This window comes from Astatotilapia calliptera, chromosome 4, assembly GCF_900246225.1.
Source record: "Astatotilapia calliptera chromosome 4, fAstCal1.2, whole genome shotgun sequence".
NCBI classification, from domain to species: domain Eukaryota; kingdom Metazoa; phylum Chordata; class Actinopteri; order Cichliformes; family Cichlidae; genus Astatotilapia; species Astatotilapia calliptera.
The window spans coordinates 22677515-22694271 of NC_039305.1; the positions used below are offsets into that span (position 1 = coordinate 22677515).

General features: G+C 42.4%; 1 protein-coding gene across 2 annotated transcripts; it reads right to left on the reverse strand.

The window, feature by feature from the left end:
* Positions 1 to 1033: 1033 nt before the first annotated feature.
* Positions 1034 to 15630, reverse strand: smurf1 (SMAD specific E3 ubiquitin protein ligase 1). 2 transcript variants are annotated; one of them, XM_026165520.1, is made up of 18 exons: positions 15294 to 15630; positions 8783 to 8821; positions 8159 to 8267; positions 6386 to 6519; positions 6218 to 6283; positions 6008 to 6083; positions 5559 to 5770; positions 5382 to 5466; positions 4041 to 4187; positions 3614 to 3848; positions 3387 to 3490; positions 2943 to 3057; positions 2683 to 2861; positions 2422 to 2559; positions 2187 to 2307; positions 1812 to 2013; positions 1444 to 1519; positions 1034 to 1358 (listed from the first exon to the last, which is right to left on the reverse strand). In XM_026165520.1, exons 1-18 carry the CDS (start codon positions 15346 to 15348, stop codon positions 1259 to 1261), a joined length of 2193 nt encoding a protein of 730 aa, XP_026021305.1. In that variant the 5' UTR covers positions 15349 to 15630; the 3' UTR covers positions 1034 to 1258. The 2 variants fall into 2 exon arrangements, with proteins under 2 accessions (XP_026021305.1, XP_026021304.1); XM_026165519.1 differs by having other exon boundaries at positions 1444 to 1528.
* Positions 15631 to 16757: the final 1127 nt, after the last annotated feature.

A 16757-nucleotide genomic window follows, 5' to 3' on the forward strand; every position in this document is an offset into this window, starting at 1 on the left:
TGACTGCTAAGAAACTCATTCATGGTCTTGACGATGACTTCTTGCCAACATTCAGGCTATGGAGAGAAAAAGGGGCGGGGATCAGGGCCACAAAAAAAAAAGCAGGTAAAATGAGGGCTAAAACTTGTATAAAAGGCTTAGGAGATGTAACTATACAGAATTCCAGAAACACGTTCTTTCAATCCTCGGTTTAAAAAAAAACAAAAAACAAATCCAGATGACCTCTCCATAACATCAGTAGAGTTAGAATTTTTTTAAATTAAGGCTTGGGAAAGCCACTTTGATTTCATTTTTAACAGATGTAACAGGGCATTTAAAACACCAAAAACACTAGCAGGTTTCATACAATGACAAGGAGTATTTCTCTGCAGTAATACGAATGTTAAAAAAATGTAACAAAATTCAATAGAACCCACTTTGTGGGTTACTTGCATGTGAATTGACCCTTCAACTATGGGGGAGGGGGTGATGAGGACATTAGTGTGGGCTCCACGCAGAGCATATAGCAGCTTGGTCAGTAATCACTTAGTAATAAATAATAAAATAGAGTGGATCAGAGTGGTCGCAGATACAAACAAAGGAATTAAGATTAAAAAAAAAAAAGAGAGAAAAAGAGGAGCAGGCTCATTTGATCATTTTTACAGCGTAACCGAGTGTCATGCCTGACACAAACGCAAAAACACGCAGACACATAGATCTGCACTCTCTCACATGCACACACACCCAGACAAACACGTGTACATACATGCGCTCATTCTGAGACACGACAGTGGTTAAACACGAAGCATGAATACTAGTCAATCAATCGACTCGTCAGGCAGAAAGACAAACAGGCTCTGTCTTTTTTTCTTTTTTTTGTTTTGTCGTCTTCTTCACAAATCTGATTTCTATGTTCCCGGCTTCGTATCCGATTGGCTGAATCCGTCCCGAGACTTCGCTGCGGTGGTTAAACATTCTGAAGGATGACATCATAGCTTGTTAAAACAGAAGGATAAAAATGCTTCTTCAAAACATTTGAAAAAATTTTTAGTCCTTTTTTTTTTTTTTTTTAAATGTTCTCCTCCCGCTGTGCTTCCTCCTTTAACCTCCAACAGGTTCGGGAGGTGAAGGTGTCGCCGGAGAGTGAGTGTGTTCTTGTGATGCTTGGCTGCTCTGTATACTTTGTGTATACTTGATATTCGGTTTGTGTGTGTGTGCATATATGTAAAATGTCACATAGTCTGTGTGCACGTGCAAGGGCCAAGTGTGCGCAGATTCATCACTCCACAGCAAAGCCGCAGGTCTCCTCCACAGCAGTCAGCAGTTTCTCGTAAAGCTTCTCGTAAGACTCATAGGGAGGGATGTCTATCCTGTTGAAACTGGAGGCAGAAAAGAGTGAATTACTTCACTAACAAAAAAATAATTGACACAAATATAGACACACTAAGAGAAATCGGTTCTTACCACGTGTGAGCCTTGGGCAAGTTTTCTGTGTTAGCATCTATCAAATGGATGGTGAAGAGTCTTGGTCCTGCAGAACCTGTAGAGCCTTACACACATACATTCTAGTTATCACTGCTCTGGTACACAGAAAAGACTTTAAATAGAAAAAGCTCTCAACACTCTTTAATGGGTTTCAGATTGAAACGTGCATCTAACCATTCTCACATGAAGCTAATATCGTTCTAATTTGGGTTAAAAAGTTTGCATTTAAAGGCCTTGTATATGAGTTATGTGTTGAAAAAGTGAACTAAATGTTACCATCAAAGGAATAGCAGAAGCAAAGTGTAACCAAAAGGTGTATGTTGTGTTTGTACCAGTGCATGACCCACCCTGCAGCGCTTTGAATCCCTGTAGGGGGACCCTGGTGGAGCCTGTGACAAACTGCAGGAGGCGTCCTCTCCTCTCCTCACTGAAAGCCTCCACTGCTTGCCAGAACCACCGCACCACATTGCTTTCACTTGTGCAGTGTTTCAGACGGGTGTTAGTCTTCCAGTCTGCAAGGTCTATTTTTCCTAGTCCACCAATGATCAACTGAAGAGATTTAGAGACGGGGTGGTGGGTAGGGGTTTGAGATGGATATAATGAATTAGATAACAGATTAGAAGAAGAAATTTAATCAAAACTACCAATCCAACATGCAGATATGGTAAAAGTCATAAATATTTAATAAGTACTAATATATTGTTGACGTATCAAACGCGTACCTCAAGTTCTTTATGGTCGAAGGGTTTGAGGAGGTGCTGTGGGATGAGCTCACTGAACCCCTTCTGCAGAGCCAGAAACTGGGCTTCAATTCCACGCATAAACCTCCAGTTCACATAAAGTCTGAAATGAATAAAATAAAATAAAAAATAAGTAAACGTCTGGCAGACGTTTGCAAGTAATGTTTACACTCTGTATCCGACACAGAGTTTAGAGTACTACTGTGGAGTTATTTACCTTACATATTCTTTCTTGTTCTCCTCAGTGACGGGGACATTACGACCATTAGGCTTGAGTTCATGTTGTGAGAACTTCCCAAAGGCATTGTGCTCTACACAGAACGTGTGATCAAGTACTGAAGTGATGTCATTCTCCCTGCACACAACACATCAAAGTAAAAGCTGAAACGGAAACTATGTAGACAAGCACGCAGGACACAAACTAAGCAGTCTGCCTGCGCCAGGCTGAGAGGATTCATTTATTGGTGCTTTTGCTCACAATATCCAGACGAGGCTCTTGTGCAACTCGGGGTCGGTGGTCTCCAGGTCGTTGAGTTGGATGGGTTTGCCCAGCAGCTGTTTGTAAAAGGGCAACGTGAAGCTCCCGTTGATGTAGTGACCGTGAAAAACTGCCAGGCCCATCACACGACCCACAAAGTGGAAATATGACAGGTGGTCCTTAAAAGAAAGACAGTGTGAGACACAGAGTCGGGACTTATTAGCATTGTTCGTCATGTGGGTTTACTTGTGTGTACTCACAGGATTGATGGAGGAGTCTGGGTTGATCTGTAGTGTGTAGATATTGTCTGTGGAGTACTGGAACAGGCCGTAATAGGGGTTTAACATCTCGTGACACAGCAGGTACAACCACTCCCTGCAGACAGACACCACAATGATCACAAAGATGAAGTAGCACCAAGACTTTAGTGAAAACAATCAAATACAAGATCCTGTCTTTGTATCCAGTCTTTTGTACAAGCAGTTGATGTAGCACTTTTTCAAAACATGGGGTAAATTTATAAATTATATAGTAATTAAGTTCACAGCTGTATGTCAGACTACCCCTTACTACCTGTAAATTCTCGGTGGGAAACACTGCAGTAACATTTAACATTTAAGCGCAGGCATTAAAAGAGCTGTCACCGTGTACTTAGCACTGGTACTTGGACGATAGGATGATAAAAGCACCGTGCAGCAAATTACCTGGCCACTCCACCATAATCGAGTCCTTCCTCTCCCCTGAACTTCACCATTAGCCGTTTCTTCAAGTCTTTGGGCCTCATCTTCATTATCTGCCGGTATGACTCCTGTATAACGCACACAGCTTTAATTACAGGCTATCAGGTTTAGATCAGTTTTCTTTTGTTAATCGGTTATTTAATATTCACAGCCAGTGCTTCTGTGTTTCCTCCGCTTCCACCTGCACTCACCTCAAAGATCTCCTCTCGGGACACCTCTATACGACAGTGTCCCGCTTGAGGCTGCTGCAGCGACAGCTCGTGGCGGAGCAGCTTTAATTTGTGCACCAAATCTCTTTCGTATCGCGCTGCCACATCTCCATCCCCTCCTCCTCCGCCGCCGCCACTTACTCCTCCACCGCCCCCCTCCTCACCCCCCACATCCATCTGGGGGGCCTGGGAAGATTCCTTCACTTGTGATTGCTGACTGGAGGTGGGAAGAAGTAGAGGAGGAGAACAGAAGGGAAATATAAGGTTGTGGAAGAACGATACACACAGGATTACACACAGCCCCATTCAGCATAAGCAGTGAAATCTACCATAAGCTCATGTTTCTGTATATCACACCAGTCAGCAGCGTTAGTAGGTCGGTGGCAGATTAGATTGGTCCATGCTTTACCTGATAATGTTGTGTAGGCGCGGGTCTGTGAACTGTGTGGTTCGGTTGTTGTGGTCCACAAAGTAGATCCGGCCAGACACGGTGCTTCGGACCTCCCAGCCTACAGGTAAAGGCCCGAGTTCCTCACAGCTCACGCTGGCCAAATCCCTGCACCAGTAACAGATAAACACAGTGAGACAGAGCACCACATTTCCACCTGTTCTGAACATGCATACTAAGTAGTATAATCCTCATACTGAACTAAACTTGGACCCCAAAGGCCCATGAAAAGCTACTAAGAGTTATTTTATTTATCTGCTGCTGAATAAGAGCATAAAAAAGACAGCGGGCATGCTCTAAAGACACATGGAGCAAAGTGTTTATGCACTTCTTTTAGATATCGCTGCTCATTACAGGGTCGAACTGTGTATTTAGTGTCGGGTCACAAATTTGAAGAAACTGTTAAACCTCTTTGGGCTACAAACTTTGAGAACCTTATTAAAACCAAAACATTTGTTGAAGAAATGCTTGTACATGTTTACTGTGATCAGTACCTCACCATAACAGATTTTGAAATTTTCCTCAGTGTGAAACAAAACACTTGAATTTCATCATTTTTTTGGCCCTCTTTACGTAACCCTTGAATCATAAACTTTAAAACACAGTCATTTGGACATGTTTATGATTAAGGTCAGCATATAGGGTCAGAAGTAATGGGCTGTTATGACAGATTTATAGTTAGCAGTAATTAATATTGCTGACATTTTTATGACCGGGGGCAGTTCGTACTGTCAAAACCATCCATAAATCTTACTAATTAAGAATTGTAAGTGGTGTAAAACTGTCACAGTCACCCATTAGCACAAATTATGAGATCATAAAACAAGATGTATCTACACAAAGTATAACTTGTAGATAAAGTATGATATAAGATGTAGATAAGGCCTAAAATGTTAGCCTGAGTGTATAAGTCAAATGCTTAAAACATTAATTTTAGTGTATTGACAAGTCAACCATATCACTCTAGTTTAGAATAGGTACAATATTAGAGTTATAATCCCAACTATCCGATGGTCCTCTATGAGCATGCACTCAGCAAAAGTAGGAAGGAAGAACTCCCTCTCAACATGCAAAGAAAAGTTTAAATTACATGTAAACCTACATGTGAATGCACTCACTTACAGAAACAGACTTTTCTTGTAAAGCCTTTAGAAAAAATTTTATACAATCCTGAGTATAACCCTGAGAGTAGAATACTTTAAGGGTGTGTTAAGTCTGCAGATGCAGTGGCTAAGTCTCTTTGTAGGCTTTCACCTCTTTTCCAGTTATGCTTGGACTAAATGAAGTGCAGCATAGTCATACCGTGGTATCCGGGGGTCATGCCAGGTGCTGACGCCTGTCTGTGTGTGGAGGAAGTACACCTGGCCCTGCACTGTTGTTCGCTGCTCTGTTTTAACAAGAAAAGAAAGCCATTAAATGGACTATGTGAGGTTTAGGTTAAACAAATATCTATAGCCACAACAGGAGTTCATCACTGACCGTATCCCTCTGGCAGGTCAGGCGGTTGGTGTCCATGCGGTCTGTTCTGAGGGGTGTGGCCATGACCTCTGGAGTCCTGCCCTCTGATTCGCTGGGTCTGAAGACGGCTCTCCTGACTGGGAGAGTCGAGCCGACAGTTCCCGCCTCCCGCGGCACCGGTGGAGTCGGAGTAGGGCAGCGGTTCTTCACTGAAACACCCCTCAAACACAGGCCTACACACAAACGCACAAAGAAAAACACACTGGAATCACATGACGGGTCAACTGCTTTTTATTTCAAACTCAGCGCAACAAAGACAGCAGGAGGGACAAATACTTAACAAATAGAACTAAAATAATCCTCTGACCTAAAACAGGTTGTTGTGTAACATCACATGAGATCCAAACAACAGTCTTGTATTTAAAAGTTAGGGTGTGATATTAGCAGGGTTAACATCTGGTGACACTCACCCATCATTTTCTAACAGTCCTCTACAGTCCACAACAGGGCCTCCGCTGCCAATGCGGTCTCGTGTTTGCAGGCTCACTGTAAACAAGGAGGACGGACAGGTCAGAGAGTTGACGCCGTGTTAGAGGGGGGAGTGCAGAAAATGCACACAGTGAAAGAAAAGCAACAATATGACTAATCTGTACATACGCTCCATCGCTGTCCAGCCTTACCTACAATCTGCCCCCGCACTGCATCACTGTCAGAGGGGTTCAGCTTACATAGATCTAGACGCTGGTCTGAAACAGGAAGTAAATACATTTTTATTTTCTTGACAGAGCAGCACTAAATAAATGGTGTGAAAATGTGTGCAGAGCAGTAGATAAAGACGACGGCCTTACATCCTGTGTCTTTTAGCCTGCTGATGGCATTAGAAAGCAGTCGTATGCAGCCCAGAAAACCTGCCCCCTGTCGTTTATGGATCTTCTTGTGGTTCCATATACTGATGGTGATGGAGTCTGTTTTACCAATGTAGCTAAAAAAACAAAACAAGTGACAAGTGCAACAGGTCTCTTTAATCCAGCTTTTTATAAAGGCGAGCCATTTTAAAGGTCAAAGATCTGAATGAATGAAACAATCAACATCTGTAGATCTTCTGCATCTTTAATGAGTTGTTACATTTACATATAACTGAAAATCAATTAAAATGACAAAGAATAGATGAGTTGCTGCCAAAAGTGGAGGAGTTTAAGTGTCTTCAGGTCTTCACAAGTTCAATTCAATTTTATTTATACAGCTCCAAATCACTAGAACAGTTGCCTCAAGGTGCTTTAAATTGCAAGGTAGACCCTATGATATTACATACAGAGAAAAACCCAACAATCACATGACCCCCTATGAGCAAGCACTTTGGCAACAGTGGGAAGCAAAAACTCCCTTTTAACAGGAAGAGACCTGCAGCAGAACCAGGCTCAGGGAGGGACGGCCATCTGCTGCGACCGGTTGAGGTGAGAGAAGGAAGACGGGATAAAGGATATGCTGTGGAAGAGAGCCAGAGCTGTGAGACTGACGCGGGGATTGGGGGCAGATGCTGTACTGATCTGTGGTGATGAAGAGAGCTGAGCTTAAAACTGAACCTGTTGATTAACTGGTTGACCTATGCTCCTACCTTCACCTATGGTCATGAGCTCTTGGTAGTGACCGAAGGAATGAGGTGGCGGACACCAGTAGCAGAAATTAGTTTCCTTCGAAGGGTGGCTAGCCTCTCACTTAAACAGATTTCATACTTTCTGTGTCTGTGAGTTTGCTAGGATCTGTTTGGGTCCCAGTGACGTCAAACTCATCATCAGACAGTCAGTGTGAGGATCAGCTCAGGCATCCACGTACCTGCCTGTTTTTTGTAACCGCACAGATTCACCTGCAGAGAATTTACATTACAATCCACCAATGACGCATCCCATCAAGGCAGCGTACTTCAAAGAAGTATAACAGGAATGAATATTTGGCTGTAGGGTCTCCAGCAGTCCGTGTCCCCAACAGAGCATAATGCAGGCTTTAGAGACAGGGTGAGGAGTTGAGTCGTTTGAGAGGGATTCAGAATAGCGCCACTGCTACTCCACATCGAAAGAAATGGTTCGGGCATCTGAAAAGGATGCCTCCTGGACACCAGGCCTCAGGTTAGACCCAGAACCTGCTGGGTCCAACCTGCTGGCTTGGGAATAACTCAGTGTCGCCTGGTGGTGACTGGGAAGAGGTGGCTGGGGCAAGGGGAGCCTGGGTCTCTCTGTTTGAGTCCCCAGTATACCTGGTGCGTTTATTGCTTTGTGTGCTGCCGGTAATGTCTTTAAAAGTCACTTCTACTCATGCCCTGTGATAAGGCACAGGCAGCCGCTAATGTCTTTTCATGAATGATAGGTGTCGCCACTCAGACAACACCAGCACATCTGTGCTGATATAAGACAAGAAGTCAAAAACTGTTGTTTTATTTTATTCTGTTTAAAACGCACGACAGAGGACTGCTGCCTCCGTGACCTGAACACAGACAAGTGGTAGAAAATGGATGGATGGCTATGTTAAACTAATTATAATTCATTTTAAATATCTATACCTAAGCAGAAATTACTTTACTGCAAACGTATAGTAGATTTGTTTTTAGAGCTGTGGACGAGACTCACAGGTCATAGTGCTGATTCCATTTGGGGTCCAGTGTGCTCTTTACTGTATCTGTAGAGTGGCATTGACCTGATCCGTCCACCACGACTTTGGCAAAAGGATCTGGCAGACCTGCACACAAAAACTTGTAATTAAAAATCTGTTGCCCATAAAGTCTCTCAAAATCCAAAGTGGCTTAGGTGCTTCTCATAAACATGATCTCCATGTTAAAACATTTAACATAAATGGAGTTGTTGTATTTGTATCTAGACTCATACTGGCCTGCAGTTTAAAAACAAACAGGAAATTCAGTTTGTTTGCCATTCTTATTAACAGTACTTGAGATTCACCATCTAATCTGACAGGAAATGAAGACTCTAATCCAGGCAGCCTTTAACAAATTCTGACCAAGAACAAAACTGGGCACACTCGGAGAAGCTTTGCAGCCTTAAACAAACCCCTGATTGTGGGGTGACAGTCAGGGTCATTGTTGTATTCCAGCGCTACCACAGGTCAACAGTTATCCCTCAGAACAGCAAATGAGCAACATCAATGGCACTCTGTTTTCACAGTCGCTCCTATGTCACACGGGCTCTTTATAATGCCAGAAATATGCATGTGAAAAAGATCACAATCAGAGTACTTACGAAAGAAGTCTTTCTTTGCGAGGTTCTTGGCACATAATACTGCAAGAGAAAGGAGAAAAAAATTACACAAATATATGTAATATCACAGCACGTAGGCTGACACAGAGGACGCATCTGAGGGGAAAGAATGTGGGTCAGGATAAATGTATGAATGCCAGAGGACGGTCATGAAAGTGGATATGACACGGACAGAGAAGTACAGGCTAGTGTCAGGCAAAACGCACAAAGACAGACACACGCTGAAAGACCACCCACGGATAAAGCAGGAGACCACTTTCTATACCCACACCATCTTTGTAGAGTCAGAGAGCAGAGCTCAATCTGACCAAGACTCTGAGAATTTGTAAGTGTGTGCAAACTGTTGTTTATCATGTACGTGGGTGTACACAAAGTCTGGTTATTTGTTTCCCCAGACAGCTGGCATATGACACCCTAGGCTAGCTCTCCTCTAACACTGAAAACACAAGAGAGCAACAACTTTACAGCTATTTCTTTCTTCTTCTTTCTTTTTTTTTTTAGAAATACACTCAAGTGTTTGTTTCAGGGCAGAACAAAAACAAGCTGCATGTTGGTTTTCACAGCTGATGCAATGCAATTCAAAAGGTAAGCTGTAATCAACACGGATAATGTTTGCACTTCAAGTCCACTGGGCCTTTGTCAAATTTATATGCAGTGTTTTTATTTGGGCTGGTAAGTAAAGTGTAGGGTGTATACCTGTGAGCTCTGCTTTGTAAAGAAACAGTAAGGTTTTTGTTCTGACTGCATGTGAGCTTTGTGTTTGCTGTTTGACACACTTATCTGTAAAGATCAGCTGATCACTGTGCATTAAAAAGGACCTTCAAAGTTCCGCTTTTTTTAGTTAACTGTCCTGATGTTTCATCTCTTATTTCAGCGTGTCATAACAGTCAGTATGCTTAAGATTAGATTATCATCTTCTTCCGGTGCGCTAACATTTCTAAAGGTTAAAAAAAGAAGAATGTATTGGGCTAGCTTCATTTAGTCACCATCAGCGTCCAGAAGACACTGTAGTATTTCTGGCTTCTCTTCCCGTCACAGACGACGGCAGACCTAAACTTAGTTTTAGTCATTTTTAACTTTAGCTTTTAGGAAAAGAAGAATCCACACACTCCATGTCATGACTACGTGGGCAACAGCACAAATGCACAAACAGCACTTTCTGCCATAATTAGTAATCGTTTGCTTTGGAAGGCACTGAAGAGTGGAAATCACTAAAGCTGCACTAACTAACAGCTACAACTAACAACTAACAGCTTGAGTGAAAGTGACTACGTGCAGGCAAACACAGCTGTCCCAATGCCTCTAGCCTCTGCTGTCAATGCAGAAAAAAACCACAGTTAAGCCACTGTACTGGGTTATTGACAACATATAGGTTATGTGTGGATAAAGTATGATTTCCGTTGGTGTCGTGTTGCACATTTACTCCTGTGTTACTGCAGAATGTCAGTGTGAGTCTAGTGATTCACAGTCACACTGATATTTTAAGGAAGTAAATGCAAAATCTAACATGAACAGCACATTTCTTGAGCTGGACTGCAATGTCAGCAATTTATTTATTTTTTGATTATTCTTTAAATATTAAAAATACACACCACTATGGACCAACATAAAGGTCGCCAGAAAGTATTTATGAGTTCTTGTGCTAGTTTCAGCTCAAACTGTTTGACATGACACGTAATTAAGATAAACGGCTCTGTGGCCAAAAACAAGACAGCCTGACAGAACCTTAGAAAAATAATGTGGCTTCATCTCTCTGTTGTTCATTTTCATATTAAAATGAATTGGGGTGGGGTGGGGGGGTCAAAATCAGATCTGAGTTAGAATGTGTAACCCAATCAATCACCTGCATGGAGCTTGGCAGGGGAGCAATGGGTGCATGAAGTGGGTAGGAGAGTCATCCCACACATCTGAGGGGTTTTGTGGCCTTCATTACACATCTACCGCAACTTTAAATTACCTTTCATGGCAAGTTGAAATAAGCTGACTCTGCACTTAGTCTACTTTGATGATCCCTTAATTATTTGCCCTTCTTTTTTTACCCAAATGACCAAATATTTGCGTTCCTCAACATGTAGATTTGGTGCTTTTCTTGTTTTGTGTCCATTAATAGATTTAATCTTTGAGCTTCACGCTGCTGACCTGATAAAGCAATATTTTCATTTATTACCCCAGGCACTGGACTAGATCAGTGTAATTAATTCTTTAGAAGCTGATTTAAAAAAAAGTATTCTGCATATTAATAAAGATAATCTCAAAAGTCCTCCATCCAATCTACACTAACTGAACAATGCTGGTGAGACACTGGGAACTTTTCAGAGTTAAGTACTGCTGGTACCGTCAGGGGAAAACAACCTTAGATCTTAACTGATCTGCCACACACCTAAACTGCCTTTTGATTCGGTTTGGCCCAGACGGCTATCTAGGAAGTTAGTCAGGCAGTCAGTGGTTTAGGATGTGGTGACCAGAGTGGCACGTACGTGTCTGGTGTTGCCTAGTCCATTTCCTGTGATTAACCAATGGAGAATGGCTTCAGGATATCCTTCCCTGTTCCCTGTCAACCTCTTCCAATCCTTTCCTCCTGACTCACACATTCCACACTGAGACTTCATCTTTTCTACAGACGTAATGAAAGAAACGCAGTGTGTGAGGAAAGGGAGGGAATCGAGTTTCTAAAGTCTGCCACCTATTTCAGACTGGAAGTAAAGGAAGCCTCTGTCGCTGTCCCTGCTGTGCTATTCACCAATTCTTCCCACAATGTGTTTTCTGACTTGCTCTTCTGTGGCCCTGAATGTGTGACAGGACCTTTCTCAGCATCTCAGGAAATTCCTCATTCTGCGAAGGTCATGGCTGGTAAAAAACACACAGAGCTTACAGCCTAACAGCTCAGCTGGTTCTCAGTTTCTTTCCCCACTGTCATTTCCCTTTCTTTTTATTTGCATTTACTGCCTTTCTGTTTAAAAAAAAAAGTATGAAAAAGCTAGACAGTCAGTAGGGTAGTGATGGCGGGGGTTCTATTCATCCAATCTTGATGGGACAAGCAGAAACAGTTTGAGAGAGGTGAAGAAAAAGTGAGCCTCTTTTGCACCAGTCAGTCAGCTACATAAGGAATTTAAAAATCACATCAACCATCTCCTACAGACGTTAGCAAACTTGCTCTACACCTCTTTGACACCAGATATTCTTTGGATAATGACCAGAAATGCACAACTGCAGCGCCTAATTAAAGCTTCCTAAATCACCATTAATGGCCGAGTGCTCCGGTAACGAAGCCAAGGTAGTGCAATCTCTTTGCACTTTGATCACAGCTCGAGTCAAAAAACATGATGAATGCTGACAAACTTCGAGCGGTCTAGACTTTCTTGTCTCAGCAAGCGCCCGCAGCCTTACAAGCAGAACAACTCGTGAGCTTATGATGATGTCATTTCCTGTATGACCTTCTTCTTTCGGCAACAAAAACAAAGCAGTGGTTGGTGGACATGTGAGCAAATATCACACCTGCTTAATAACAAGTAGCCTGCAGTACACAGACGCAGGACAACAGAAGGGCTTGCACAAACACCCAGACAATGGTTCTGTAATGAAGAATAAGTGGACGCTGAGGCTCTTTAACCTCTTCATCCATGTTTCTACATCCTGTTTGGCATGCTTTTCTGTAAATGTGTTTCTGCACATACTGCAAGCTTAGTAAGTGAAGGGATTAGAAATGCTTATGCTGCTTCCTAAGTAAGCATGAATCGGACTCCCCCCTTCTCTCCTCTGTTGTATCCATCACACAAACACTCATTTTTATTTCACTGCTTTTTTTCTCCTTTTCTTTGATTGTTCCTCATTCCCTCGCACTTTTGTCCTCCTCTTTTCAGCTCCTTCACCCCTTCCCTCTCAAGTAACCTCTTGTCCTGATGCTGCCCGGTATTGCAGCTCAGGCAAGTTAAGCACTCAATCCGACTGACTGGCACCAAAACCTGAGCGGCACGTGTTGCGTCCACTAACTTTATCCTACTAAATGACTGATTCTTTAATTCCTTTCATGGCATTTTCCACAATAAAACACAAACAAAAACACCCTTTTCTCCACCATTTTTGACCTACTTATGTTCTGCATCTTGCCTTGACCATATTTTTGCATTCAAATGTTATGTTTCACAAGCTCAAAAACCAGAGATACACTACAGCTAGTTATTTTATTTATTTATTTTTTTAAAATATTACTGCAGTTGCAAGTTTTTGGTATCAAAACTCACAAAATTAGCGTATGATCAAACATTTGGTGCTTTTTTTTCAAAATATTTAACACTGTGTATGACATAAATAATTTGGTTATACATTGGTTTCAATACAGAAGCTACTTCTGACTGTTCCCTTCTCACAAGCGGTGGATGCACTAGGTTGATTTGGTAGAGTTTTATGCCAGATGCCCAACCTAATGCAAACCCAGGGATTCGTGTGTCTCTGGCTGGAATTCAACCAGTATCCTTTTGCTTCCTAAACAAATGTCTATACCGCATTACACAAGTTTCAAAATAGTTTACATTTTTTCCCCCTGTTTTCATTAAGTATTTCACTTACTTAGGTCTTCCGTGTTATTCAAAGCAATACTTAAGCTTAAGAAAAAGATAACGAACACAGGAAGACACAACAATCACTTGTAAACACAACAAAGTCTCTCAGATCTGACCCAGTGTCAAACATGCTTATGTCCCTACTGCACACACACACGTGCACGCTTTCCAGATATACTGATGTTAAGGGGGGGAAACAACCAACTCTTTCTGGCAGACTGAACAGAGCTGGCCAGCCTGGCAGCATTGCACTCCCATTGGCTCATTGCACATTCCTTACCCAATTAGAATTCCACTCATACCTGTGGAGGCGGGGCACAGTCAGGGGCAATAACCTCTGGTTGCATACAAGTTTACACACACATACCTTCTCTGCTTGCTTTCATTTTAACTCACCTGATGAAACACTTTACGATAACATACTTCTTGTAGAGCTTATTTTACCAGAGTCGCTTACAGTAAACTTTATCATAAGAGGACACGATCTATTATAATCCCAGATGACTGCAGTGTTTTAACTGATTCTGATTAAAATGATTTGTTATCAGTTAATCTACCAATCTTAGTAGTATATAAAATACCCGCTTACAGTTGATACAATGACATAATCTATTTTGATCACAGATGTCACTCTTGAATGTCAAGAGTGACATCAGTCCTTTGTTATTATTTCAAACAAAAGGAGCGATGAACTGTTCTTTTGCAGATCTACGTGGCTAAGTGAGACTCAGTGATAACGTCAAGCGCAGATAACCTCAACCTGAAATGTATAAACAGTGGGATAAGTGACGAAGTGTGCTAGATCCCTTGGTCTGATTCCCGCCCTTCCTTCTTGAAATCCACTCTGAGAGGAAGAGTCAGTAAGTAAACAGCATGTGGGGTGCATTTTCAGACAGCACTTCACCACATCAGTGCTGACAGGCATTTGCTTTAAAAGACATCCATCACAATCATACCTTTGCAGTACACTGCTGCAATGTTCCATAAAAACCACACAAAGAAATATTTAGTCTGACGGAAAGCAAATTTTAGTGTGTGTCATTGCTCAGTTTTGACTCAGGGGGACAAGGCGTCTGCTCAGCGGCTCAGATGGGTCATTTCCATTTGAATAGAGGCCCTTGGATGCCCAGTGGGGTTACATTATCAACAGTAGGAACCTTTGTTCCAGCTGTGACTGTATGTGGAGCGGAGGAGGAAACTTCTATATGACCTACAGGAAACTGAAAAATAATTTTTTTTTTATCTCAATTCGGTTGAATAAATGACCCCTGAAGAACAAACATGCTGCACTTCCTTCAGTGGGGACAAGTTCAACGAGTCCGACATTTGTGCAGCTACAGCTGACACAGCAGCGAAATGCCAATCGATACTCATTGGTAATCCGGACTAGGATGTCAAATCTAGCGGGAGATCAATTTTCATACAGGCTGCCGCTCCACATTTGCTCTCTCCCCAGCGTTACAGAGCTCGCCGCATTCGGCTGAAGCGGAGGTTTCGGCTGGTGGTCAGCACCCCCCAAAAAGGGTGTAGCTAGCAAGCGCTAGCGGTCAACATTAACCACAATGTTACTATTAGCTAGCAGGCTAAGAAGCCACTGTTAGTGGTTGATAAAGTTTCTGAGCGTGGCTTTCAAGCGTCGGCATTCACCACGACTAGCGGACTAGTCGCCTGTCTCAGCTGCAAAACGCACAGGACAGTGAACAGCTCCTCGGCTGTCCTCTCGGTAATTTACTTAGCATCTAAGCTAACAAGCTAGCACTCGGCTGGTGTTTGCCACACAAAAACCGGATGTTTGGGCGAACAGCAGACTCGAGAGGCTCAAAGACACTTCGCGTTGTCTCGTTGGGTTTGCTAAAATCAACACGTTACCGAGCAAACACTGAGTTCCGGTTTAAACGTGCACCGTAAGCTCTTTCTTTCGCTCTCGCTTTTACCTGTCAGTCGGATTTTGATGCTGGACCCGTTCCTCCGACTCCCAGGATTCGACATCACTCCGGGAAAAACGATCACACAAACTTCCCTGTCGAGCCAGCCAAAATCACAGTTTCACCAAGTAATGGAACTGCGAATAACTTCAGTTTCCACACATGCGGTTTGCTTTTGGTTTCCTCACGGATAAAAATGTATTATTTCACCGCAAAGTCTTGCGCTCCTTCGAAATCCGACAACACGGGAGAACATTTTCGGGCAGGCTCAAGCACGTACTGACGTATTGTTCTCAGTGTCTGTACAGTACGTGCTCGCTCCGGGAAGCGTGGGCGTGCCCGTGGTGATCAGATTCTTTCAAGTCTTTAGACATTCTGTTTTGGTTTTTATTTCAGTAATTAGGGCCCGGGCACTAAAAGTACGAAGACCCTACTGGAATTGCTCGTTTATTATTATTCAGACAAAACAAGTGGCTTTTTGAGGGCTTTAACATACTTAAAAACAGAGAAAAAATAAAGAAATGTTGCACACGTGTCAGGTCTGGTAAAAAGAAATTGGTATTTTAATAGTTTCGCATATGCGTGGTGCAAAATGGCTCTAGAGCGCCACCTATGCGTTGTTAAATAAAGTCCTATGACCACATAGTTTGAGCTACATGAATGAAATTTGGCACAGACGTGTAACATACCAAGACGAACAAAAAAGTAATTGGGCCCATCAACGCAAACCCAACAGGAAGTCCACCATTTTGAATTGAATGTGAGATTTTGGCACCGATTTTGCCATTTCTAGGCGTTGTACTTTTGCGAACTCCTAGGAATTTGATCAGATCAGCTTCATATTTGGTCTGTGTCAACTACACACCTGGGCCATTTAATTTACAACAGCATTCATTTTGTTAAAAAAAAAATACAAAAATAGAACAACACACAGAACGGGCCAACATTTAACTAAAAATTGTTCAACTCAACAAAACTCAATCATTTTGCTGAAATGATACTGCTAGGTGTTTTGTTAGCTAGGCTATCTCACCTTGTTCAGGGATATTAGCTTCAAGGGGCAGTGTAAAAAGCATTTTTTTGCGTTTTTAAAAGTGACAGTTATGAATTGAATTTGATTGCTAAACATAATTTTCCACATAGTTTTCTTTTTCGTGTTCAACACTTCAAGCAAGCTAACATCAAGTGTGTGACAAACTCATAGTCGATCGATGTGGTCTGTGTGTGCCAGGTCAGCAGTCAAATCAGTTAAGATATGAAGATGCCTCTGTTTAGAAATATATGACCAAAAGAGGGTATCTTAAGGTGTGAGACGCCCCCTGCTACAGGGGAACGTCACTTACATTGTTGTTAAAAAAGCATTTGCTCCCTTCCAGATTTTATGGACTCCAGTGAACCACAGTGAGATCCATTAACCACAATTGGAAAAGAACTTGTAACAGTCGTGAACCTTACCAGGAGTGGCTGGCCTAC